We start from the raw sequence: 25822 nt of genomic DNA, 5'->3' as shown, positions 1-25822 counted from the left end.
CTTGAGTAGATAAATACAGGCACTAGCAATAACCAGTTCACACCTATATACCCACACACCCACCCCCTAACTCTATCCACCCAGACCTGCAACCCACCTTCGACAACTCCCAAGTTGGTCAAGAACTGCACCCATCCGCCACTACAACAATCTAACGTTTTAACAGCACCTTGAAACCATAACACCCTAGCAAGTTCGCAAGCCTTCAGATCACGACATCAGCATGTCCTCCGTCACTGGTAATGTCCCTGTACGAACTGCACATCGGACATGGGCTGACTTCGTGCATTCACATTCAGAATCCGGTACCGATTCGTTGACGAAACACTTGAACGAAAACACCAGCAGCGAAGAGAAGACCAACACTACTACGTATAGGCCGGAGAAGACGTCCAAGGACGCTCGTGTCAAGAAGGCCAAAGACCAGGCATTACCAAGTCGAAACCTTCGAGATTCTAGGTCTACCCAGACTAGCCCAGCAACCGAGAAGGATACAGCCACATCGAGCAAATCAAGCATGTCTACGTCGAAAGCTGATTCCAATGGAAAGACTACCACAAGGTCAACGTCATCGACCACGGCCGGCCGTGCAAATCGGGATACCCAGAGTTTGGTTGCCGTGTCGAAAGATGCTCGCGCCGTTACCGAGAAAGAACCATCACGAACTAAGAAGCGCGCAGCAGAAGACAACCAAGGTGGCCGAGCAAAGCGTCAAGTGCGGTCATCCCAGGAGCTGGGCCTGACCTACAACAGCATCAAGGCTATCAACATGCCTCCCCGTCCTGGTCAGATTCCTGGTCAAGCTCCGCCCCCACCTGTCTTTGGTTCATTTCCATTTGGTGACACGGAAGATCATTAGAATAGCATGATCATCTACTGGCTGGACGATCTGGAGTACACGTATGCGAAGACGACTGAGCTGTACAACAAGACGTTCCCAAAAGATCAGGTTACCGATGAAGCTGTACGTCGTCGCCACATTAGGTCCTTGGAGCGGCTCCAGAAGCGCTACGGTACAAAGCCTGTGGCGCAGATTGGCATAGTCGGCAAGAACATTGCGAGGCGTGGTAGGCCGCGTGCACCACGTCTGAGTGGTATCGAGCCTGAGAGTGACCCTTCCAACGCTGCCACTCCATCTGAAGAGCAAATCGAAAGCGATCTCTCCGCCACCGAAGATAACTCGGCTCCTAAATCACATTCTCCTCCGAAGGCGCGTCTGGCAAAAGCTTTGAAACAGGCACATCGCGAGAAACGGAACCACCAGGGCCATGAATTCGATAAGGCTTGTATCGTTGTTTGGCGCGACGCTGATAATATGTCGTTCAAGGACATCCGCGCGAGGCTCGACAACGAGCGGGGATGGTCTCTGGGTGAACCCACGGTCAAGAAGGAGTACACGAAGGCTCGTGCTCGCGTCTGGGGCACGGCTGGACCGGAAACGGCTGCTGACAAGGAGGACAATGGCGACGGAAGTGTGGCGGAAGGTGGAGAAGAAGAAGAAGAAGAAGACGTGGAGATGAAGGAGGACTCGGTTGGACAGGTGGAGACATGAACGGGAGATGACGGGGTAGCCTGCGCTATCGAACAGTAAAATGAAAAATGACACATGATCAGCCTTGGTAAGGTCCTTCCTGATATGAGGTCTCTTGGTCATCTCATGTAGTTTGATATCAGCATATATAGAGCTTATACACGATCCATCACCACGATCCTCTCGCAGAAAATCTGTTAAAGCCAACCTGAAAAAAGGTCTGGGATGCATGCAAAGTAGTATACCCACTTGTTTTTCTGTGAGTGATCATACTCTCTGATGTATTAAATTGTGTTCGTGTATTGTTTCGTGTACAAAGGTGATGCTCGCCTTCCCTTTCATCGGTTTTAGCGTGGCGCACGGACCACCTCACCGCGGCCTTGAACCGCGACTGATTCCATCACTTCTACACGACACTGAGCCATTTGGCTATATCGACACCGACCGCCCCCGCACGACCGAAGACCACGCCGGTGACGCCATCGAAAAACATACGCGAACACGACGCCTATTTCTGGAGCGCTTCACCAGATTTCGAGCGCGGTGATAGCGTGAATGACGGCGCGCGCACCCCTCGACCGTTCTTCTGCCTTCCGGCGCGCTTTCGCAGTCCGTCGTTAAAACGCACGCCCATATTAATACTTGAACTTGAACTCAACTTGTTCAACACATTCACCTCGCTGCTCAAGTACTGCAACATCACACGCGACCATGGCCGACGAGCACCCGCCCCCGAACGCCGGCGGTGGTAACGACGACAGCCTTGACCAGGATGAGGACGACTTCCGCAAGATTATGCAACAGATGTCACGGGGCGCTGCAGAGGGTGAAGAAGATCTCTTGGGTGGCATCGCCGACAGGCCGCTGGACATTGGCGAGAAGGCCGACGACGCAGTCGACTACGAAGACATTAGCGACGATGACCTGCCGGACGAGGAGTTTGAATCGGGCGAGGGCGCAGATAGCACTCAACACTTCAGCGGAACTACCCTGCAGGACTCTGGCGGCGCAGCGGACAACGAAGATGTAGACATGGACGACCTCTTTGGCGACAACAACGATGACAACGACGATAACGATGATCTCTTTGGCGATGATCCCAGTCACTCTGATCCGGTGCAGACGTCAACGCAACACGAAGACGATCCTCTCACCTCCATCGAAGACCTGGTCCAAGAAGGCTTCGACACTATCGGAAAGGATAAGCCACAGCCGGCTACGCGCAACACCGCCGCCGGTGCTGCACAGCAAGAGGCAGAGGAGGAGGAAGAGGAGGACCCTGAGGTGCGCGAGCAACTGGCTCTATTCGCACAGTCTTCGCGCAAGAAAGACGAGCCAGCGGCTGCTCCGGTCAAGACATCACGGGAAGAGTTTGAGAAGATCTGGCCTAATTTCGAGGCGGACAAGCCACCACGCTTCTTTAGTCTGGTACCACGAAAGCGCGCCTTTTACATCCCGAAAGTTCCACAAAAGACGCCAAAACCGTTCCAGCTCAATAAGCTTACGCTGGACCTTGCGACGGATCAAGAGAAAAGTTTCCGTTTGCAACCCACAACTACCACCGCCAAATCAGGGCGACAACAGGATGAGGAGCAGGGCGGCCTCATTCACATCACAAACACTGCAGAAGAGGGCGGCGATAGTGAAGACCAGTTGGAGCTCGACAACCTCGACACCATCGATGATCATGAAATGATCGGCAATGTGTCGTGGAGCGACCTAAGAATTGCGTGCGAGGACTGGGATGTGCCAGACGGTGAAAGTGATACAACTTTGTCCGACGCGAACCAGGCGCCAACGCCACCCGAGAGTAATGGCGATATCGGCTCTGAGCTACTGTCGCCAAACAAGAAGCGGAGACTTGGAAGCCGTGACCAGCCTATCCACTTCTCCGTCTACGATCACATGGAGCTGCCCACATGGGACGATCCCGAGCTTGAGACGGCGCGATTGTCAAAGAAGATTCTTCTCGACATGAACGACCCACATCTCCTGCTTGATGTGCAACAGCCCAGTGCAGAGCCACCGAAACCCCGCACATTAGGCCTAGGTCTCAAGCGTGACAGCCGCGGAAGCCTTGCGAACCCCATGTTCAAGCGTTACAACATCTCTAACGATGAGGCATACGACGCTCTCAAGGAAAGCAGCCAACAGAAGGTCCGTAGTACGATTGGCCACATGAACGTTGAGCACAGCTTGCCCGCGCTAAAGTTGCAATATCCTTTCTACAAGGTTGCACTATCCGACCGCGAGCTCCGCTCCTTCCATCGCCCTACTATTACCTTTAAGCCTGGCGAGCGAGCTAGCATCTCACCGCTCAAGTCTGTCAAAAGGAAACACAAGAAAAACCTCAAGCCCTCAGAGGCCTTCGCGTCTGCCGAAGATCTCAACATCGGCGACAATTCTGATCTGCTTCTTGCCGAGTACTCTGAGGAGTACCCCACTACCTTGTCCAACTTTGGTATGGGTGTCAAGATCCTCAACTACTACCGCCGGAAGGACATGGAGGACACTGCACGACCGAAACCGGAAGACGGAATTGGCGAGACCTCGGTGCTGCTACCACAGGATAAGAGTCCGTTCTCGTTGTTCGGTCAGGTAGAACCAGGCCAGCAAGTGCTGACGCTTCACAACGCCATGTACCGAGCTCCTGTGTTCAAGCACAAGCCCGAGCAGACTGATTTCCTGGTGAGCAGAAGTTGGACCGGGGTTAATGGCCCCAGGTACTACATGCGAAACATTCCGAATCTTATGGTCGTTGGCCAACAGTTTCCCTCTGTTGAGGTGCCTGGTACACATGCTCGCAAAGTTACGGAAGCATCGAAGAAGAGACTTAAGATGCTTGCATTCCGATTATACCGAAAGGGACAGCAGAAGAATGCGCGTCAGCCTTGGGTGAGTAACGAGATGATCAAGCAGCATCTACCCGGTACCGAGATTGCCCAGAATCGTTCCCGAATGCGAGAAATCATGAAATACCAGAAGGATATCGGTACTTGGGAGCCGGTACCAGGAGAGACTGTACCTGAGGAACCGATTCTACGTACTTGGATCAAGCCAGAAGACGTCTGTCTGATCGACTCTATGCATGCTGGTGACAAACAGCTGCAGGACGCCGGTATCAAGTCCAACGAAATCCGCGATGACGAGGAAGAGGCGGATAATGAGAACGCTGATGTTAAACTTGCGCCCTGGAACACAACAAAAAATTTCCTCAACGCCTGCGCTGGCAAGGCTATGTTGGAGCTCCACGGTGACGGTGATCCTACTGGCCAAGGCTTGGGTTTCAGCTTCATCAAGGTCTCAATGAAGGGTGGTTTCAGGGATGTAGGTGAGAGCGCAGCTGATCGTCTTGATAACAAGAAGATGAAAGAGCTTGGCGGTCACAGCTACAACGTTCAGCGCCAGCAAGTCATGTATGAGAATGCCATCAAGCGTATCTGGAACAAGCAGAAGGAGAGTTTATCTGCACAGAACCCACCGTCCGACACCGAAGACGATATTGACTCCGCCGTCAACCAAACGAGTCTCAACCGCCAACGTTCCGAGGTAGGTACTCCGGCTATGCGTCCTGATGATGAGACCATGTCCCAGATGTCCCGCAATAGTAATGCGGACAACCGTGGTAAGAAGCTCAAGATTACTCGTACTATCAAGAACAAGTACGACGAGTTCGAGGATGTCACTGAGATCATCACCGACCCGGCCGTCATCCAGCTTTACATCAAGCACAAGCGACAAGAGCGTCTACTCAACATGCGCATTGAAGACATTAAGCCAACCGGTGATCCTGAAGTGGACAAGGCCCAAAAGATCAAGCTCAAGGCGGAACTGGCACGTCTAGCTCGCAACATCGAGCGTCGCGAAGGCCGTGAAAAGGCAAAAGGATTGCACAAGTCGCAGACGGGAGAAGGTGGAGCGACCGGTGGCCCAGGAAAAGGTGGAGCAACACCTCGCAAGTGTGCAAACTGTGGCGAGGTGGGCCACATCAAGACAAACAAGAAGTAAGCCTGCAAAAGATTGAACCCCATTTATCGAACAAATCCTCTAACACGATGTCTATCAGGCTCTGCCCGCTCCTTAACGGTCAAAGGAAGCAAAACGACACGTTTAGGGATGCTAATGCAAGTGCTGCGTCGCCCGCTACTGTTGTCCCCGCTACCCCTTCTTTCGCTGGTTCACCGTCGTAGAAACAATCGCTGTTTGAGGAAGAGGACGATATCAACGAGGTGTAAGAGCTGCTACGTATCTTGGTTGGATTTGTAGGGTTTATACAAGCACGCCCAAAGGTAACGGCGGATCGAGACACTGACGCATCACGCGTCTTGGTATGAAGGATTTCGGATCTTTTTTTTCTTAATGCATAGCATGGCGTTGGTGGGATAACTTTCTCCTGATACGGGCAAGTATCACCCAAAAAACAACTCTGGAGATTTTCGGGCCTGGGTGGCTCTGATGGCGTTTATTCATCCACGGGTACAGACTATAGAGTCATGTATGTGCCCTGCTTGTTGCTTCTTTCAAGCATAGTAATTTGTACAACATCCTTCGTCCTCTAGATGGAAGAATACAAACAGTCTTCTACCTCACATGTTCATTATTATGTGATGACTAGAGCAGAGCATGCGACCTTGGGTAGCGAAACAAGACATTCATGTTGCACATACAGTCTCATGCATTGTCTATACAAGTTGGAAAAAAAAAGAGTTTGGTACAGACGGCAAGAAGAGACTGAAGCAAAACCATATGAACTCTCTCGCAATGCTACAGCAATAAAAAAAAACTTTGGATAATACTTTCCGATTCAAGTTATAGTCTCCAAAAAAAAAAGAACCTCCGCCGTTATACACATCCTATATTTCGCCTATACACCTCATCCCATCCTATTCCGCTTATCCTACACGTCCCATTTATTCGTCCAGATAGCCAATCTTGCAAAACTGGTTCAGGCTCCGCACGTCTAACTGTGCGGTCAAGAGTGCGCCGAGCATCGTCTCCTTTCGAGGTAGGATATCCGCCTTGACTTTCCACGAGCTACCGTTGAAATTGAAGATCTCCATATCATCGTCGTCATACTCGTCTTCATCGTCGTGGTTCATGTGCCCGTTTGGTTGTTGCATGCCCTTGACCAGGGGCTCGCCACCCTTTGATTTGTCACCTAGGCGTTTGAGAGTCGATAGCGCACGATGGACGATGAGCTGGAAGCCTTCCCGGTCATGGTCCATGGGTCGCTGACCGCGGTGATTTGGTGGTTGTGGGGGGTGTGGGATGGCTGCATCGGTAGCGGAAAGTGACATTGCAAACTTTAACAGGCTATGCGCCCAACCATCCTCTGATTCGAGCCATGAGCGACAGATGCCAGTCTCGGGTCCTGGAGCTAGACTAGCGAGTATGTCTGCTGCTAGCATGCCCTGCATAAGGTATGCTTTTCTCGACTCTGCAACGCGTGCTTCGAACATGCGCACCTCCTTGGGACGTGGCTCTTTCATCTGGTACATTTTGTTCTCGATGTAGTTGCGGTCCGGCACAACAGAGATGGCAAGGGCGAAGGAACGCGTCAGAAGGTCATACGCAGGGGTGGATGTTGCCTCATTGATAAAGATTTGCTTGTAGTATGTCCTATTGGGATCGTCGCGGGCCAGGAGCTTCGCAAGACTGTCAACGGCCGAGGGGAGGTAACGGTGGATTTGCGGGTTGAAAGGTGTAAACTTTACAGGCTCAGCAGGTCGTGGAACAGGCGCAAAAGCGCATAGGAAGTGTAATACAGCATAGGCGTCTTCGCGGTTCGGCAAAACAACCTTGGCGCTGGTGTTGGAGAAGAAAGTAACGACGTCTTTCATGAAGTCGAAGGTGTTGATGTGTGACCGTAGTAATAGTACGCGGGTTCCAACAAGCCGAATGAAGTTTGCGAGGAATTTGATGACTGCAGGGCTGACCAAGGAGTCGTGGTTAACCTCGAGGAAGGACAGATTCCGGAAGATGGTCGTGATTGCGAGCAATCGATCCGCAGTACGATTGAGCATGTACTCCTTCGAACCCGCTTGTGGGAGCTCTTGTAGTGCTGAGGCCTCTTCGCGGCAATGATGCAGAACGTCCTCGTATGGTGTGAGATCGATTATGTCAGTGACTTCGGGGTTATCGTTCCCTAATATTTCCAATTGATCTTCTGCATATTCCACCAACACCTCGGTCAAATCTTCGCAGTGGGACAAATTGAACTGTACGGTATTATCGTACGTTATGCGCGTGAGGGTGTCCAGCCCCAGTCGGACCTCTGCATGGAGTCCCGATTTGATGCTCATGATAATCGCTCGAACATCGATGACACCCATCTCCGGCAGTAATGGCACATTTGGTTTGTAGTTTGTGATCGTGTCGATCATGTTCTTGAAATTGTCGGAATCAAAGTCGAGGCCTCCCCATGTATCCTGCGTACGGTAAGCGGGTTGGTAGACCCGGGTGCCATCGTCCTGCTCGATTACTGGCTTGCGTTTCTCAGGCTCCTCTACGGCAGCTAACGCCGGATCGGCAGTAGCATTCTCCTCCTGCTTCATCGGTGACGGCTGGGACTGGCCAGGCTCTTGTCCCTGAGTGGGAGTCCCTTCCAGCTGTCTGCTGAGACTTTTCCGCGAGTTTCCGTCAGGCTGTGGTGTGTTTCCGTTAACGCTAGGGAGCACTGCGTTGCTCTGCAGAGGGGTAGACTGGTGTGGATGCGGGGATGGCTCAAGTTGCTGATGTGGCGGCTGGGTCGGCGGGAGCGATTGCCGTTGTTGTTGTTGCTGCTGCTGTTGCTGCTTCATGGCCTCCTGCGATCTCTGTAGTTGCTGAAGGTATTCCTGGTGTCCTGGAACGGCGGCTGGTTGCCCGGGCATAGTCGGTCTTGTTGGCGACATCTGCTGACCCATAGATCCTATCTGACCCATCTGACCCATTTGTCCCATTTGTCCCATTTGTCCCATTTGTCCCATCTGTCCTTGCGGAGGCATGCCTTTCTGCTGCATTTGCTGCTGCCTTTGGAGGTAAGCAGTCTCGTAGAGGCTCAAATATTGTTCGTATATCTGGCGCAACTCGTTGGGAGCATTGGGAAACTGCTGTGGATGTATGCTCATCATCTGCGCAATTCTGGGCCATCCATTCTGCTGCGTCACAAACCGGTGGCCCTTGAAGCGCATGACAGCCGCGTAGAGGTTCTGGAGATTTGTTGGACGGCCAGCGCAGAGTGGTTGGTGATTGAAGGGACGGTTGTGCTGGGTCATTAGTGCCTGAACGTTCTTGATAAATTGGTTGTATTGCGATTGGGGATTCGGTGTCTGTCCTTGGGCCTGCATCATGTTCTGCTGCATGCCTGGGTGTTGCATAGGGGTCTGCATTGCGCCCGGCATCTGCGCGCCCGGCTGTTGTACCTGTCGCGCGGCCATGTTGCTCGCGGCGAGGTTGCCCAACTGTTGCTGCTGCTGCAGGCGCATCGCGTATTGCCTTTGCGCTTCTTGCTGACGGCTCTGGAGGTTCTGCGACAGTTGGACTGACTGCACTGGGAACTGGTTTCCCGCGTTGGCGTTGAAGGCCTGGTTCATGGGCGAGGGCTGGAAGTTCATGGGCGACATCTGCGGCGCATGGGGGTTTTGCGCGGGCGAGGCAGTGTTCATCCGCTGGCCTCCCATCTGGCCAGGCGCGAAGTGCTGGCTCTGCATAGTAGGGGAAGGCGTGTTGGTGAAGGCTTGTTGGTGCTGGAAGCCGAATTGGGCTTGCTGTGAAGGTGTCTGGGAGCGCGATAGAGAGAGGGCGGCGCCCGTCGAGTCTCGCTTCTGGGGCACCGACGGCATGGGGTTATATGGGCGCGCGCCATTCATCTGGGGGTTTGCGATTGCGCTCGGGTCGATGAAGCTCGAGGGATCGTACATTCCGTTCTGGGGGGACTGGAAGTCCATGATGGTGCACTACTGCCGCGAATGGCTGGCAAGGGTGGGGAGAGGGAATGGACAGTCGCGTGTAGATGGAGAGGAGCGCGAGGGCGATGGGGGTAACGTGAGTGCCTGGTTCTGACTTGGCTAGCCTGTGGTCAGCACGCATGTTGATGTTTAGATGGACGCGACTCTAGCAGCAGCACCCGCACGAGGTCTCGAACAGACACGCCAGCAACCAAGGGAGAGAGAGGGAGGATAAGATAATACACACCACGCGACAATAGACCGACGCTAAAATGATCTTCTCATCAGGGCAGGACGGAAAACGAGTGGCTTTCAATGCGGTCGATAACTTGACGTACCGCAGACGCGCTTTGCGGACTATGCGTTGCTGAGAGCGGAGGAAGGAACAGTTTTCTTGGCAGCCTCCCAGCCTCTACTCACTAGCCTTGTCGGGCATCACGAGACCAGGGCAGTGTCCGCGACTTGAAAACTCAAAGCACGTCGCCGCAGACAGCAGCGACAGCAAACTCTCAAAAAACGCAGACACAGGCACAGCAGCTTCCGGAGCAGCAGACGCGTTCGCGCGTTGCGACAGGCCAGTGGAGTGCCTGCGTCGCCGGCAACTCACAAGCCTAGTCTAACTCAATTCTACATTTCTCCGGGTCAGTTTGGCCGTCGTGACACGGAAACATCTGTCTCTCCACTTATTACATCACTCTGTTCCTGCAGTAATGACGCTGTTATCGCATCGCTGGGCGTCGAGAGTGGGCACCCCAGACCGCTTGACTCTGCGTCGAGACCCAGCCAACCGCTCAACTCGCCCTCACCCTAGAGGCAGCCCACCACCCAGCTCGTTTCAACCTGGTCCAGCCGGCCTCTCTCCTGCCGAGTACAATACGGTGCAAATTCGCGTCTACTCATGTACACCCGTTGGTGATCGGCGCGTCACACGCCGGTAATCTGCCACGGTGACTAGGGTTATACATGTCAGATTGCGGGCGCATGCATGTGCCATGATACATGTCTGTGAGGAGGCTCGTGTTCTGTTCTATTAATCCAATACCTCGGCAGTCCTATAAACCCATCCATGGCTTCCTACCTACCAAGTACAATGCCGTCGTCGTGGTGAACCGGCCGGGGATTTACTACTCCAAAGTGGTGGGTAAAACTAGGTTTTGGGGCTTCTCTGTACTCCACATCATCTTCCAGTTAAAAGGTAACTTCTCGGGGCGAGCAGGTCATTACCCCTCATGCCTACCATACACAGTCTGGCTGTCTAAAGCAGTACGCAAGGGTCTACAACCATCCAACCAGGCCTGCTTTGACAAAGCCCGACAGCGTTGGGACTCATACTCATGCTCCATTCAGGTGAATTGTCATCTCAAGTTCGTCACTCGACGAAACATCAAGCATTCATCGCGTGACCAGAGCATCGTGATTTCTTTTTTTGACGCGTCGCAACAGATGCTGTCTGAGATGTGCTTCCCAGTGAGAGCGCCTGGGTGATCGTCACCTTCACGTGATGTCGGCGTTAGCGTCTCGCATTGGCCGATCGCGCCTCCCATGAGCTTCATCAACATTGCGACAGACAAGCACTGCCTCACGAACAACACGCCAACAACAATCACCGCTGACCATCGCCGTCCCTCGCTGTTGAGAACCCACAACCGACTCGTACCCAAATCAACCTCCTCCGGCCACTATCACCATGGCTGACACCGCCGTCGAGAACCCGGCCAACACCGTCCCGCCGCACAAGAAGCAGCTTCCTTCATCGATACCGAACTTTGATACCCTAGAGGGCTTCTCTACAGAGGGAAATGATGACTACTCGACCTTCAAGAAGCTGCAACGGCAACTAGAGTACGTGGCATCCAGACGGTTGGAACATAGGCGGCTAACAGGAGCAGGTACATCCACTTACAGGAAGAGTACATCAAAGATGAGCAGCGGAGTTTAAAGCGAGAATTGGTGAGGGCACAAGAAGAGATCAAGCGTATCCAGAGTGTGCCGCTTGTGATAGGGCAGTTCATGGAGGCCATCGACCAGAAGTAAGCTTGACCACAGGCATATCACTTGCGTCATAGCACTGACACGCATAGCACCGGCATCGTACAATCGTCAACCGGCTCCAACTACGTCGTCCGTATCCTCTCCACCCTCGATCGCGAACTCCTCAAGCCATCCTCGTCCGTTGCGCTACACCGCCACTCAAATGCCCTCGTCGACATCCTACCACCAGAGGCTGACTCGTCGATTGCCATGCTTGGCCAGGATGAGAAGCCTGACATCACGTATGCCGACGTCGGAGGTCTCGATATGCAGAAGCAGGAGATTCGGGAAGCTGTCGAACTGCCCCTCACACACTTCGACCTCTACAAGCAGATCGGTATCGATCCACCGCGCGGTGTACTGTTGTATGGACCTCCAGGTACAGGAAAGACTATGTTGGTCAAGGCTGTAGCGAACAGCACCACAGCATCTTTTATTCGCGTCGTCGGCTCCGAGTTCGTACAAAAGTATCTGGGTGAAGGCCCGCGTATGGTTCGTGACGTGTTCAGGATGGCGCGCGAGAACTCACCATCCATCATCTTCATCGACGAGATCGACGCTATTGCTACCAAACGTTTCGATGCGCAGACGGGTGCCGACCGTGAAGTCCAACGTATTTTGCTCGAGCTACTCAACCAGATGGACGGTTTCGACCAGACCTCTAACGTCAAGGTTATCATGGCAACAAACCGCGCGGATACTCTCGACCCTGCGCTACTCCGACCCGGTCGTCTCGACAGGAAGATTGAATTCCCTTCGCTACGTGACCGCCGTGAGCGTCGTCTCATCTTCTCCACCATTGCCGGAAAGATGAGCCTGTCGCCTGAAGTGGACCTCGACAGCTTGATTGTCCGCAACGACCCTCTCTCCGGTGCCATTATCGCAGCCATCATGCAGGAAGCAGGTCTGAGGGCTGTTCGCAAGAACAGGTACAACATCATTCAGAGCGATTTGGAGGAGGCATACACGAGCCAGGTCAAGGGTGCAGCCGAGGCCGACAAGTTCGACTTCTACAAGTAAGCGAATCTGCTGCTTGCGTTTGGGGATGAAACTTGATACGGGAGAGATATGGCATTGTACTACCAGATAGACTAGGCCTTTTAGTTATGAGCGTTGCAGAGGCGTGTACCATTGCAACTCTGTTAATGCATGACACTACGTGAACATATTTGTATCGCCTGCTTTTTCATTGCTTCCCATCGTTCGTGGATTACTCTTCGTTGAACTCGATGTTCAAGTGTGATTCCATCATGCGATTTGCTGCTATAGCAAAGAAAAAAACTGATAGACAATCTCCTACACCTCTCCGTCCGCATAAAAGGTTGAATATTGGTATAAAGCAGACGTACAGAAATACCATGCGTTAGTTGGTGGCATATATAAGACACTCTCGATTCGTTTCATCATCTTCTCAGCATCTGACTAAAACCGACAGGAGGAGAGGCAACGTTTATTATATGCAATTGTAATTTCTTTCGTCTATCTACTAGATATACGACCAAACCGTCCACTCCCTCTTTTCTCAACGACATGGCCGCTTCTTCCTCTTCTTCTTTTCCTTAACCACGGCTCCCTAGCCGGTATAAACAGTACCTGTCCGAAAACACTAACTGCTATTATCACCTCCCTCGACCAAACCACAGAAAGCTATCCTACATAAACAAGGGGCGGCGGCGACGTCCAACTCCTATGCACCAGCACCGCGAGTTCGATAGAGACGGAGACCAAGAAAACGAGAAAGAAATGTACTACACAGGCCGTCCGTTCCAATTCCGTGATCCAACAACAACAAGAGACGAAGGAGAAGGAGGGAAAAAAAAAGCTACGCAGCTCTAAACAGAGGCAGGAAATGGAAGAAACGTGAACAAAGGAAAAGCAGGAGCGTATCGACGCCCTATGAAGCGGGCGGCGGCTCATGGTATCATGCATTCGCAACGCAAGGGAGCGACAAAAGAAAAAGCCTGGCGCTTGACCAGGCGGTATGCAAAAGGTTTTTGTATAAAAAGGTGCGACAAGATGGCGAGTTTGGACAAGATGCGTTGACGAGCTTAGTTGATCCTGATGGTTGTCTCTAATGGCGTTCGTGGTAGGTCCTTGTCCAGAGAGGCTCTGGGTATGCCTCCTCTTTTGTCTTCTTTCGGTGGTGTGGGCGGCCCAGAGTGCCTGTTGGGCATGTAATCGGCATCCTTTGCTGGAGTGGGTGGTCGACCATCGCTATCTGCGGTGCCCGAGTCCTTTGGCGGTGTCGGTGGTGGCCTACCCTGTGAATGATCCCTTTCTCTAGACACTGACCTAGATCTGGACTCAAGGCGCGGAGGGCCAAGGTAGGGTGTTCCTGTGAGTGGTGGAGGCGGCGAAGCCTCGTTGTTGCTTGTGGTTATGGCATGAGCACCTTCCGAAGCGCTCCGATTGCTATGCCCGCCAACGCTTGAAGACTCGCCAGCCTCTTCGACTACAGGAAGAGTGGTCCCAATCTCTCCTCTTTCCGCGGACGGACTACGTACTACCCTCATGTGCAGATTTGGTACGTTCTCCTCCCCGTGACCTTGTCGCCGCGAGCGATCGGCTTGATGCTCTGCCTTCTCTATGACGCGGTCGGTCGATGATTGGTTGACACCGTCTAGTGATAGTTCGTTGAGATCTTTAGTGGCCTCCTCCATCTTCTCGCGATCGGCCGCTTCTTTGGTTTTGGTGACACCACTGATGAACTTGATAAATCGATCACCGTATCGCTCAGGGGGTATAGCTGATATTTGAGACTCGGTATTAGCGATGCCCTTGATAAAGTGCTCCATGCGTTTGATGAATGAGTACTGGAGTGAAATTAGTACGTTATAACATGTGCTTTGATCATGTTGCAGACTTACGTGTGTCAGACAGTCAATGATACCGAGGTAGTAGATCTCCTCTCCAGGAGCGTTGTCTTCGTGAGTAGCTCGGAAGCCGCCATCGTCGGAATAGAAGTAGAAGTTTCGGTTAGGGTCTTCCAACTCATCCGGCATCTTGCTGGAGGTCTGACCCATTGGCACTGGCTTCTGTGTCTTGACCATCTGCCTCAGTTCCCTTGCTTTCCGAGCGCTCTCCAATTTTGATGGTGTACGCATTAGCTGATTCGGTTGTGGCTCTGGTGCCTCCTCTCCACCTGGTGAGAAGACCTTGAGTGTTTTGTCTCGCAGATTCTCTTCGTTACCCTTCTCCAAGTCGTGGATGCCGATGAGGAGTGAGTAGTCCATTATGTGCAAGCGCTGCAGCAATTTGACGTCTCTCTGCATCTGCTCGATGAACATCTTTTTCTTCGACGGCCCTAGCTCGAGATGCTGGTTTCTGCGTAACCAATTCAGGTCCTTCAGTGTTGCGCGGGGGTTCGTCGCCAAGTTGTCTTCCTTGAAGTCTCGCCCAATCGTCGAGCCCTTCAAATCAAATGTGCGGTGGATGTCTCGATGCGGAGGGAAGAGGTTGTTCATGACGACGAAATGGATCTTGCGTCCATAGGGTATCTTTACGCGATGCAGGCCGTAAAATTGGGAAAGAAGGGTGTTGGGGTTCTCTTGCACGTGGTTGTAGTAGTCCTTGAGAATCTTGCGGAGGAACTTGTGTTCGGCGTGGTGAATAGTCTTGATGATGTACTTGTAGTCGCGAGAGAAATAGAAGAAGCTGCCGCTCTTGCCGGGAGAGCCGAGCTCGGAAAGAATGTATTTGCTTGTCAACGAGACGAGATAATCGGCAGGGTCGAGCTTGAAGGTAGTGCGGAGATGGCGGAAGACCCATGGTGCGTAGTCCTTGAACTTGAAGTCGTACTTGGCGGAAGGAGTAAGCTCGTTACCGGTTCTGTGGGAGTGTCAGTGTTGAGCGAATGGGCAGAGAATACAGGTCTGGCAGACGAAATGAAGCTGAACTCGAACAGGTGCGTGAAGTTATAAGAAAAACCAGCCGGCACGTACATGTCAAACGAGAACTTGTGCTTCGCGTCAAAGTCAGCATCGGTAAGTTCTCGGTCCATCTTGGCGTTGGTTCGCGAGACGGTGAAGCGGATACCCGTCAGCATGTTGTAGGCAGTGACCCAATTGACATGGTTCTGGTCCACCTTGGTGCCTACTACGACGCGGTCCTCGTCCTCGTCCTCCTTGCGCTTCCGCTTGCTAGCCCTCTTCTGTCGTATGTGTTCAGCCCAGCGGGCGGCGTCATCGTCCTGGGGCACCTCGTCAAGATGGACGTCGGAGTTGACGGAGCGTGTGGTCCTACGCACAAGCGACATGGAGCCTCTCCGGCGATGTGGCGTCGAGGGCGAGAACCTCCCGCTTGCGGTGATGACGTCGTCGGTGTTGTTCTGGGTGTCGCGGGCGCGCGATGTCTGCAGCTTGGGGACCTCGAGGGTGTTGCGGTGCTGTAGGCGGTTGGGTGGCTGCGCAGAGTTGGGATTGTTGTGGTTGGAAGCCGGCGGGGAAGAGACACGATGCGGTTGGGTCGGTGTCTGCTGGTTGGACGCGGCGTCGTCGGCCTGGGGCTGGGGCTGGGGCGAGGGCGACGTGGTAGGGTTGGACATGGAGCCGACATGCGGCACGTAAAAGTCCTTGCTTGCTTCTTTTGTTCCATCGAAGGAGTCTACCTGGCCGAGTTCAACGTGCGTGGTGCTGCCACAAAAGCGGTCCTTGGTCTTGCTGCTGTGGACCGAGGCGAAGTAGCCGTCGTCCCTGCTCGGGCGCTCGCTGGACGGCTGCGGCATGTCGGACGAGCGGCTGTTGTTGGTGGTGGTGGTGGTGGTGGTGTTGTTGTTGTTGAAGCCGTCAGCGTCCATGGCGTCTCCCCTGCTCCGGCCATGGCGCCCTTCCTCGTGCGACAGGCGCTTGTCGATGCTCGCAGGCCTGGCCGGGCGGCCGTTGGACAGCTTGCCATTCATGGCCGCGGCACTGCCATTGGGGGAGGAGCGGTCCGAGGGGGTGCGCGCGGGGGGAGTGGAAGTTGTTTGTGCATGGGCAAAGGAAGGGCGGTCGGTTGCGTCGGCGCCATACGAGGGCATCATCTGCGACTCATGGATGGTTACGCTCATCAACGAGGCAGCCTTCCCCGAGCGCTGCGGAGGAGGCGTCGGCGAGGAGGCGTGGGAAGCCAGTGTGTGCGGATGGATGCGTGTGTGGGAGAGACGGGTGGCTTGTGAAGGTCGGGGTTGGGCGTCGTCCGGGTGATTGCGTAGGGTAGCGCAGCGCCGTCAGAGACTCCCAGAGCAGAGCAGAGCGGACGACGGAGGGGGGAGGGAGACGGGGGCGGCAGGCGCTCAATCAATGGGGGCGTGGTAAGAAGACGGGCGGGCGCAAGAATGGGCGTGGTGTCGGGTGTGCAGCCAGGAGTCGGAGCTGGTGATGCTCGTGCGAATAGTTGGCACTGCGCTCGTCAGCCCTTTGCTCGCCGCGATCCGACTTCCGTCTTGCGCTAGCCTTGGCAGGTGGATCGTGCCTTATTGCATGCACCCTGCGAAGCCACCAGAAGCAGCAGCAGCGGCGGCGGCAGCACAAGGGCTCGGAATTACGACACTTTGCATGCACGCGGACCTGCTTCACTGCATTCGTCGCTTCTCTCTGCTACTTTTCACGCCCATCATGCCGCTCCAGTGCCATGCGTCCGTCTCGTCTCTGTGTTCCGCGCGTCCGTAGAGGGAGATTGCGCGTCTGGATTAAGAACAGTCGACATGCATGCCCTCAGCCACACCAATAGTCCCGGCAGCCCGGTACGGCGTCATGCTGTGGCTCGCAGACAGGCCTATTCTTAACCACCCTTCCGACGCCGTTGCAGAGGAGAAGGTTATTTTGCACGCCCAAGCTGTGCCTGGCTGTTGCTATCCAATCCCGGTCCATGCCGCCCACGTTGTCGCGCACCGGACAACAGAGTGTGCGAGCCGGCCTTTGCCCTGCGCCGCACTTTGCCCACGCGTCCAGAGTCGGCACTATTTAGTCCCTGCTCCACCGCCAATCTCCTGTCTAGCCCAGCCCTGTATTCGGCCACCCACCACGGCAGCACATCGCGTAGCAACCACCGCAAGTATGCAGTGCTCCGCAGCCTACACATACTCCCCGCACACCCGGCCGTGTACAGATCTACACTGATATGGCATGTTCTCCTCAGTGCATCTGTCTTGACTATCGCGCCCCCAATGGCACTTGCGCCCGCGACGCTAGCATGCTTCCGCTCCCCTACTATGCTGCTTTCAAGAACCCCAAACACAACCCCCACCACTTTTTCAACGCTTGACCAGGCGACTCTCTTTGGTGAGCCCGGGCCTCAGCATTGTAACGTGCGCCTGAAACGTGATTCAACATGGCAACATCTCTAAACACCTTGCTCGGTCGTGGCCGGTCATGTATCGGCCGGACAACCTGGGCAAGCAGCAGTCTTGGGCTCTTGGAAATGGCACCATGTTCATCCGACAGCGATTCGATGTTTCTCTCCAGGGCCCAGTATTATGACCTCGGTGTTGGGTAACTTCTTCCTGACAACGCCTTCCTCCACCATCTTCTTCACTTCGTCAATTGCGTGTTGTGCAATCTGTGTCAACTTGACTGCCCAGCCTCGGTTGTCCTTGTCTGCATCGTGGGCAGAGATCCACGCTTTGGCATAAAGACTCTTAGCAATCTTAGTGCCACCGGGACTTCCAGCAGATATGTTTCCTCCCAGCCACCAAGGATTCTCCACGCAGTCGAAAGAATGCAGAAGCGCTGTGAGTGGAAGGGCGGATTCCGAGACAAGGTACGAGCTTGCGTAGGGACGAATCACGTCGTATGAAACACCGTGAGGCGAATAGATGACGGACAGCGTCTTCTCACGATCATTGTACGGCGACGGCACTATGGTACGAGGCGATGAGGCAATGGTCATTGGAGATCCGGGCGAGGGGGGCGGGCTCAGGGGCAGGTCGATATAGTGCATAGGACTAAGCGATGAGAGCACAGTACACGGAGGCCGATACGTTATTCCAATGGCGTGGTGCACTTTGGACAGGTCTCGTTTCGCTGGAATCCAAGTCACGGTTATCTCACCACACGTCCCTCGAGGAGACGGTGGCGGTATCACTACGCGGTGTATAGACCGACCATCGCCCTCGGCGTATTTTGGTAGAGCCTGCACAAGGCCGGGACGGAAATGCTTCCACGACCGAATCTTCTTGGCCGCAGACGGGATGGCTAGAATAGTCGTCTCCGAGTCTGGTGGGAGCTGGCGCAATGTGGCTTCATGGCAGTGGTCCGGCTTGTCTTGGGATATAAGCACGAGATCGGGTTCGCGGTCAAGGTCTTTGAGGCTCGAGATGGACGGTTTCGCCCGTTGCTCAGAATGCGAGAAGATGGAGTTTAGGATGATTGACGGCCCTGATAGCCAAGCTATCCAGAGAATAGGTTAGCACGTGTTTACATACTCTCGTCCCATGTACGATCCAAGACGCGATCCTCAAAGACTTACGGTCAACCAGAATCGTAAAGGAGCCTGGGAACAACCCTGGTGACGACAGTGGGGCAGCGGGTGGGTCAAAGGTAAGGAGAAAGGAAGTGTCTCCATTCAACGACTCGACGGAGAGTGCCATGCTAGCGGAAAACAAGTGCAAGACAATGTCGGCAAGGCGCACGACGATGCGGCGGCAACGAAAGACATGTGAGGAGAGGGAGACGAAGCAAGAAGCTACGGCGATGCCGTGTCAGTCTGTGATGCCCTTGTCCATGATGATTATGGGCGTGCGCCATCGCCTTGGAACGGGCGCAGAAGCAAATGCTTTGGAAGGTTGACGCGAGCGAGGTTAGTCGTAAACGAGTATCGGGGAGAAATAGCAGGTGCAGACGAGAAGCATGTGACGCATCTGGGAAAGCGATGAGCAAGACGGTGCTCCTGTCACTCAACAATTGCCACACCCCGGCGCGTCAAAAGCTCGTTGTCGTCGTTGTCGCGTGCTGCGTGTCTTCTTCGCTCCTTCGTTCTCCGTCTTCCCTGACGCTTTCCACCACCGCATCCTCGCCCAAAACCCGCCGCCGGAAATGTGGTAGATGCAGCTCCCTGCAACCAAGTGCAGCACTTTCCTGGTCCTGCCGGCCGAAACTGGATCTAGCTCGGCATTCGAAGAGCAAAAAATCTTCATGGCGCCGTAGCCGATGTGCTGCTGGAGAGTCCGAGCAGTAGTTCGCATTGGTCAAAATTTCTTGCATGCACGGGACTTGAGCTGTGAGAAGGCTTCTGCGCCGTCTAAGCTGATTATGAGTCGCCGCGATCACGACCACGTCTGATTGGAGCGCACAAATCCCCATTCAAGCGGCAGGCCATTGGGCAGCACGAAGCTCTCCAAGCTATCTTCTTCGCCTCAGCTCCAGGGCAGCCGTCTGATTGCTCATCCGCTCGAGCTGGTTGTGGCGAGACAGCTCTCCTCTGACAGCAGCAGTGCACCCGCGTTGCTTCTTCTTCTTCCATGGTTCAATCGTGACTCTTGAACACAGCCACTACCTGATCACTTTCTCTCCAGCCCCGCCGACTGCTCCCAGCTGCCCCGCATTCAGTTACGTCTATCCGCAGTAGCAGCAACTTCAGCCCAGAGCTTCCTCGTCAACCTGCCGTAGTCACCACACCAGCCTCTGCCGACACTATAACCCTCTCCCCCAAGCTGCGCAAGCTCCGGTAGAGCTTCTCCATACCAGCGCCCAGCTTTTTCGCGTGCCATTGCTTCGTTGGGAAGCTTCTGCCATTGATGCTCGCAGCCATGCCTCCTTCGCGCGCAGCACCGCTGACGAGCTCATTCTCCGTCAGCGATGAGAATAACGTCGTTGTCTGCCCGCTGCGTAACCATGACAGCTCCGCCTGTCGCAAGCGCTGCACTGGCGTAAGTTTCCACTACCGCTCTCTCCCTCTCTCACGTCATAGCAAGCTTCAAGCCTCGAGAGCTCCCACGTGCAGACTAACACGCCATGCGTAGGAGAAGCGCTTCCGGTCCATGCAAGAGCACATTCGCCGTGCCCATCCCGAGCACTACATCTCCAAGTTGCCGGCAACTGAGGTAAGCTTGTCCATGGCCAACACCGTGCAATCCTCTTGCTGACGCGGCATTCCCACTCGCAGGAGAGCTTCATGTTAATGGTCAACACACCACCACAAGAACGACCCCCACCTCCCCCCGCGACGACCTCGGCAGCACCGCAGCAGACGTACGATTATGGCGGGAACGAACACAATTCCTTCTTTGAGACCGACTTCGGCACCAATCACATTCGCACATCGGACGAGATGCGACGGCCGTCGCTCCTACCCGCTGCAACTGCTGCAGCTGCCCTGGCCTCGTTACACAACCATCGTGCCGAGTACGACTGGGACTCAGATCCGGTATGAAGCCGCTCTGCCGCTTCCCTGCATAGGATCGAGCTAACAGCTGCTGTGAACAGGACGCAGCATCGGACCCGGACTCGAAGAACTATAGACCTCGCGCACGATTTGCGCCTACCACCATAGAACAACACGTCAATGCCGAAGAACCTTACTATACTTCCACCTCTATACAACAAGAGTTGCTTCCTTCCTCCCTCGCACGCTCGCCTCCCGGGCGCTCTTCGACACTGCCACCAGGCGTGCACTCTCTCAAACCGAACAGACCTCGCAAGTCATCTATAGGCCAGAATGCTCGAAGGGGAAAGCATGAGCGACAGAAGTCCAAGGACTACTCCCGTAGGCTGAGCTACGATAGGAAGGCTTACTCTGCCGAGCCGGCAACAGCGGCTGCCATCATGGGTAAAAGATGGGAAGACTTGATTGACGCTGCAGCTTCGGCCACAGAAGAGGACAGTCGAGACCTTACACCGGTTAGTACCACACTTCGCTATGCCATCTCGTCTAACATGAACAGGTCCCACAATCGCCAAATCAATCTCCTCACATGATGAACAACCGAACCTCTATGCCTCCCTTCAACTTTGCTTCACAACTTCAGTCGTACACCGCATCGCCATTGAACAACGCCTTGACGCCTCCACCACCAGACATGTCGGATCTTCAGCCTTTCCCTTCCGTCGAGTCGTCTATTGAATCCGCCATGTCCGGCCAAACTTTCCACATGCCCTCCCAAGGTCTATCTGATTCCTCACCCAGCTCTCTTTTCCCTGTGCAAATATACTGCGCTGCATGTCGGAAACTTTCCATATTGCGCGACAGCTATGCATGTTCCGAATGCATCTGCGGCCTGTGTCAAGAGTGTGTAGACGTACTTGTTAGTGAGCACAATCGCGGTCGGGCGCCGACGTGTCCGCGGTGCAGCACCATTGGAGCCAAGTTTAAACCCTTCCAGCTCGATATAAGATGAACAAAGGTTGAACAAGGCGTTTTGGGCATTACATCATAGTAAGGCGTTTGTTTTTGCGTACCCCAGACTTTCCCTTGGCCTTGTTCCTGTTTTCCGGCCCGTTTCCCAGTATTGTTAGCTCCACGGGCCACATGGGCGTTTGGATACGTTGCTTTTTGGGAGGCTCACTATGGATAGACTGCTTGAAAAGCAAGTCGGAGTTTTGATTTGGTTGTTATGGGGAGCTCAATTGGATCCTACTCTCTCGTGTAGAGCTCGCAGAGATAGATATACCTGCGAATATCACTCCTGCGTATATCTACGCATCAAGCGGTTCCATCTTTGACGTTCAGACTAACTACTACATTAATTGTCCCGTTCGGCGCACTTTGTGCGTCTGTTTCCGCCATCATTCCGCACTCTTGTCAACACAGACCGTGATGTTAGCATCAATGGAGCTTGCAAAGGCCTGCTCTGGGACCGACCCGGCAGCAGTTCGGCAGATTAACATGCGGTGAATGAACCACGGTTTGGTTGAAGACTCAGTGGATGTCAGAGATGTCAGCCGGTGGAGCCCTGGAGACTCCCGTCGTTACCGGAGGCAGCACTACTCGAGCCGAGTGTTTACCACCTGATTCAAGTCCCGAGCGGTCTAGGTAGCCAGAACTCGCGGGTCTACGGGGACACGAGGTGGAGATTACAAACGACCTCAACAGATGAAACCGGGGAGTTTTTCCCATGTGGTGGAGGAACGTTGAGTGTCTATTTTGGCAGTCGTCGCTGCAGGGGCAGCAGCCATGTGGATAATTGGGTGAGAAGGGAGGGCATTGGTCCCGGGAAGCGAACGGACGTGGCGCCGTCGTTGCGATACACAGACATAGGGGGCCGCGGAGCGGAGCATTGGCCGACTTGCCAGGGCGACCGATTATGTTTTGTTCTGCGCGTTCTGCACAGCGTTGCGCCGACACACCTCATCATCGATTTCGTTCGCTAGGTTTGGGCTCGCGCTGATCTAGAGGGCTGGTGGGAGACGGTTGCCCGGGTGAAAATGGGCTCGTGACACTCTCCTCTAGGACGGTTTGGATGCAAAGCGTCTCATGACTGCCCCTCGACATGATTTTTTTATGTCAACGACTTTCGCCTGCGCCCGTTTTTGTGCCCACGTACGCCAATCACAATAGCACAAAATCGTCGCAGCGGATATAAAGCCGGCAAAGCACATATGGCGGTGTATGTAGTCCGTAAAAGTCCGCTTTGGCCAGCGGGAGAGAGAAAAAAAGCCAAGCCTTCCTCCTTTTACCCCGCCGTTCAGCCAATCGCTTTACCTGACCGTAACAACATAACATATCCCGCCGTCGCTGTTCTAACGCCAGGTGTTTCCGGGCACCCATCGGCCCTGGGCATAGAAAATTGTATTTCCTCTTGATCGGCATTGCAGCAAAAGCCTGCTAACAATCAGAGCAACAGTCATAAGGGGGGAAGCTCACAACACAACAGCTTTCCCATATTACCTAGCAAAAGAGTCAGATGCCCCACGCCACCCCTCGGGAATACCCAGCAGCTTTGCCATGTGACGCCCATGCTTGGGCCAGGAACAGACACAGTTGTAATGGCGATCAGCAATAGCTAGCGCAGGGTCTGGCCTGGCACCGTCAACCCAGGTACCCACCTACTACGAATATGCCGGTCTAGACGCACGCTGCTTGTGTGGTTTGCATGGCGCCCGTGGTTTGAAACTACTGCGCGTGTTTATTGATAGCTGGGGCGTTGCGGCTACCAGCGTCGCGTGTATCGGGTTAGCACCTGGGTGGCGCCCGGCCCCCTGACGTGGTGTGCTGGGGGGGCTGTAGTCTGCATTGGGATTGCGGTTATGCGTTGGGTATGTGAGTGTGTGTGGTGGGGGAGAAGGGTATTTAGAGTGGTCGTGTGCCTCTCGCTTTTTCCGTTGGGATATTACTACCGTTTGTTTGTCGATATATATATATACCGTCGTGGTTGTTTTCCTTTTTGGCCTGTCCATTGTAATAACCAACACTGGCTTGCCTATTGCTTGGATACATGCAAATACCCGGGTCTCGACATCAGCACTACCATCTACCGACTACGTGACATACCATACCGCTGCGATCATCTACATCTTCACCTCTACCTACTACAAATCTACGACCATCGCCCAAGATGCCCATCTTCCGTACCCTGACCACCAAACTCAAAACCTCCCTGTCTTCCTCTCCGGACTCTTCGCCAGAACAATCGCCTACCTCGCCCCAAGTTTCCTCTTTTGAAAAGGTCAACGGACGTAAAGAAGCCAGCGTTGGCGGTGCAGTAAAAAGGCCCGAAGTGCAACCTAGAGCCGACTCATACATGACGCAAGCGAGCAATGCAAGCAACGAGAGTGTGGAAGAGAAGAAACAGCGAAGGATGAGTCGATTCAGGGAAGAATTGGACTTTGAGGCCGAGGACTGAGTGGGGATGTGGACAAGCAACGAGGAGTGCGGTGTGATCAAGTGTATGTTGCTGTTATTCATCTTCCCTGAGATACTTTGCTAACTTCAAGTCAAGCTTACGCTGCTTCTGGGTCTGTTGCACTCTCTGCAGTGCCGTCATTCTGAATTGGCGTGCCTGTCCTGCTCGCAATACCACTCTTAGGCGGGCCCCTAGGCGGACCGCCAGCCTTTGGAGGTGGAGGGACGCCACTGGTCTTCTTTGGTGCATAGTCTTGCTCTAGACTCTTCTGCTCGCCTTCCTTGAAGTAGTCATCCAGGACGCCACCGCCGCCACCACCACCACCACCACCTGCGGGGCTAACTACATGGTGCACTCTGCCTTTCCTCTTCGGAGGCGGCGCCGTACCCTGCGGCGGTGGAGAGACCGCTGGTAGCGCCATATTGGCCGGTACAAACAACTCTGCCGGCGCACCCTGTGACTGAACAGCAGAGTAATCAGCGGTGCCCGTCAAAGGGCGTTTCTCATCGAACGATGTAGCCCCACTGGCATCACCCGTAGAGAAGAACGTCTCCCCAGGCGCTGGCGGCGGCTCGTCTAGCCCCGCTGGAATGCGATGTAAAGCCCCAAAGCCCAAAACGCAGCCCAAGGCACCCTCACCGCCCCAGTTGCGTGTTGGCGTAATGGTAACAGGCCGGGTGACGTTGTATTCATGGTTGTACACGTATAGTCTCAACGGCCTGTTCAGAAAGTCTTCAACAAGCTCACCCAAGCCGGACTCGCCGCGCACAAGCCCTTCGGGGCTGCCAATGACGTAATCGCCGTAAGGGAGCAACCCCGCAGCATCGGCGGGCGAGTTGGGAGCTACATCTAGGATGTGCCAGACGTCTTCTGCGATGGCAAGTGGGGACCATTGCAGGGACACACCTAGTGTAGGCTGGTCCGCGGGGATCTGTAGATAGACCTCTCGGATCTTTTGGCCCTGTAGAGCGTGTTAGCCCCATAGATATGTAATGAAATGACCATGTGAAATTAATCATGAAGACTAGTTTGTGTCTCTGGTATCATGAAATGAGAAAGTGGGCGATGCGCTATTGCATCTGTCACGGTATGCGGAAGGGGCGATCCCCACTTACTTTCGCACTGAATACACCCAGACTAATCGTTGTGCCAGCACAGTTCCGCACCTCTGTTGCAAAGAGGCTTGGGTCGGGGTTGTCCTGTTCACAATGTCAGTTCGATATCCTCTTATCTCTCTTAGTTTTAGCCGTCTCATGTACATCTTGCAACTTCTCAGACCCATTCGTAGTTATTCTGACTTCCTAGCTCTTTCGTTGCCTGTGCTGCCGCCCCTGAATCACACGGATCATACATACAATAGTCCGCCCGTTGATTCCAATCACGAAATCAAACCAGGGCTCTAGAGGTACTTCTGGATTGGCGTTCCTTAGCACCTGGAATCCGTATGCGCCGTTGGTAGCCGACTGGTGCTCCTCGTTGAGGGGTGCGGCGTCTAATCGCGATATGAAGCGATTGAGCGCCCCGAACACAGACATTATGAGAGGCTGTGATGTTGATGTTTTCCCTGGAAAGTGG

The 25822-nt window shown here is 54.1% G+C and overlaps 7 protein-coding genes across 7 annotated transcripts; 3 read left to right on the top strand and 4 right to left on the bottom strand.

The window, feature by feature from the left end:
• Window positions 1-865: 865 nt before the first annotated feature.
• ACET3X_000873 (uncharacterized protein) lies at window positions 866-1552 on the top strand (the record flags this gene model as incomplete). Its single annotated transcript, XM_069448217.1, has 1 exon — window positions 866-1552. The coding sequence occupies one exon, from the start codon at window positions 866-868 to the stop codon at window positions 1550-1552; it is 687 nt and encodes a 228-aa protein (XP_069311115.1).
• Window positions 1553-6282: 4730 nt separating this feature from the next.
• ACET3X_000872 (uncharacterized protein) lies at window positions 6283-9571 on the bottom strand. The gene has a single exon (XM_069448215.1). It carries the CDS (start codon window positions 9457-9459, stop codon window positions 6442-6444), a length of 3018 nt encoding a protein of 1005 aa, XP_069311114.1. The 5' UTR covers window positions 9460-9571; the 3' UTR covers window positions 6283-6441.
• Window positions 9572-11146: 1575 nt separating this feature from the next.
• ACET3X_000871 (uncharacterized protein) lies at window positions 11147-12510 on the top strand (the record flags this gene model as incomplete). The annotated part of the gene is made up of 3 exons (XM_069448214.1): window positions 11147-11301; window positions 11349-11489; window positions 11541-12510. The coding sequence occupies 3 exons, from the start codon at window positions 11147-11149 to the stop codon at window positions 12508-12510; spliced, it is 1266 nt and encodes a 421-aa protein (XP_069311113.1).
• A 1028-nt stretch (window positions 12511-13538) lies between these two features.
• Window positions 13539-16537, bottom strand: ACET3X_000870 (uncharacterized protein; the record flags this gene model as incomplete). Its single annotated transcript, XM_069448213.1, has 3 exons — window positions 13539-14303; window positions 14358-15318; window positions 15432-16537. 3 exons carry the CDS (start codon window positions 16535-16537, stop codon window positions 13539-13541), a joined length of 2832 nt encoding a protein of 943 aa, XP_069311112.1.
• A 1364-nt stretch (window positions 16538-17901) lies between these two features.
• ACET3X_000869 (uncharacterized protein) lies at window positions 17902-19057 on the bottom strand (the record flags this gene model as incomplete). The annotated part of the gene is made up of 2 exons (XM_069448212.1): window positions 17902-18857; window positions 18937-19057. The coding sequence occupies 2 exons, from the start codon at window positions 19055-19057 to the stop codon at window positions 17902-17904; spliced, it is 1077 nt and encodes a 358-aa protein (XP_069311111.1).
• Window positions 19058-20215: 1158 nt separating this feature from the next.
• Window positions 20216-21802, top strand: ACET3X_000868 (uncharacterized protein; the record flags this gene model as incomplete). Its single annotated transcript, XM_069448211.1, has 5 exons — window positions 20216-20335; window positions 20429-20509; window positions 20572-20832; window positions 20892-21305; window positions 21350-21802. The coding sequence occupies 5 exons, from the start codon at window positions 20216-20218 to the stop codon at window positions 21800-21802; spliced, it is 1329 nt and encodes a 442-aa protein (XP_069311110.1).
• Window positions 21803-24589: 2787 nt separating this feature from the next.
• On the bottom strand, window positions 24590-25782 carry ACET3X_000867 (uncharacterized protein; the record flags this gene model as incomplete). The annotated part of the gene is made up of 4 exons (XM_069448210.1): window positions 24590-24635; window positions 24685-25208; window positions 25363-25446; window positions 25603-25782. The coding sequence occupies 4 exons, from the start codon at window positions 25780-25782 to the stop codon at window positions 24590-24592; spliced, it is 834 nt and encodes a 277-aa protein (XP_069311109.1).
• Window positions 25783-25822: the final 40 nt, after the last annotated feature.

Source organism: Alternaria dauci, chromosome 1, assembly GCF_042100115.1.
Source record: "Alternaria dauci strain A2016 chromosome 1, whole genome shotgun sequence".
NCBI lineage: Eukaryota > Fungi > Ascomycota > Dothideomycetes > Pleosporales > Pleosporaceae > Alternaria > Alternaria dauci.
The sequence above is the reverse complement of the archived record's forward strand: the minus strand, read 5'-3'. Positions and strand labels throughout refer to the sequence as shown.

What these genes read in the sequence shown, in the direction of transcription:
- ACET3X_000872 (XM_069448215.1), bottom strand. Translation starts at nt 9,459, where the DNA reads ATGGACTTCCAGTCCCCCCAGAACGGAATGTACGATCCCTCGAGCTTC.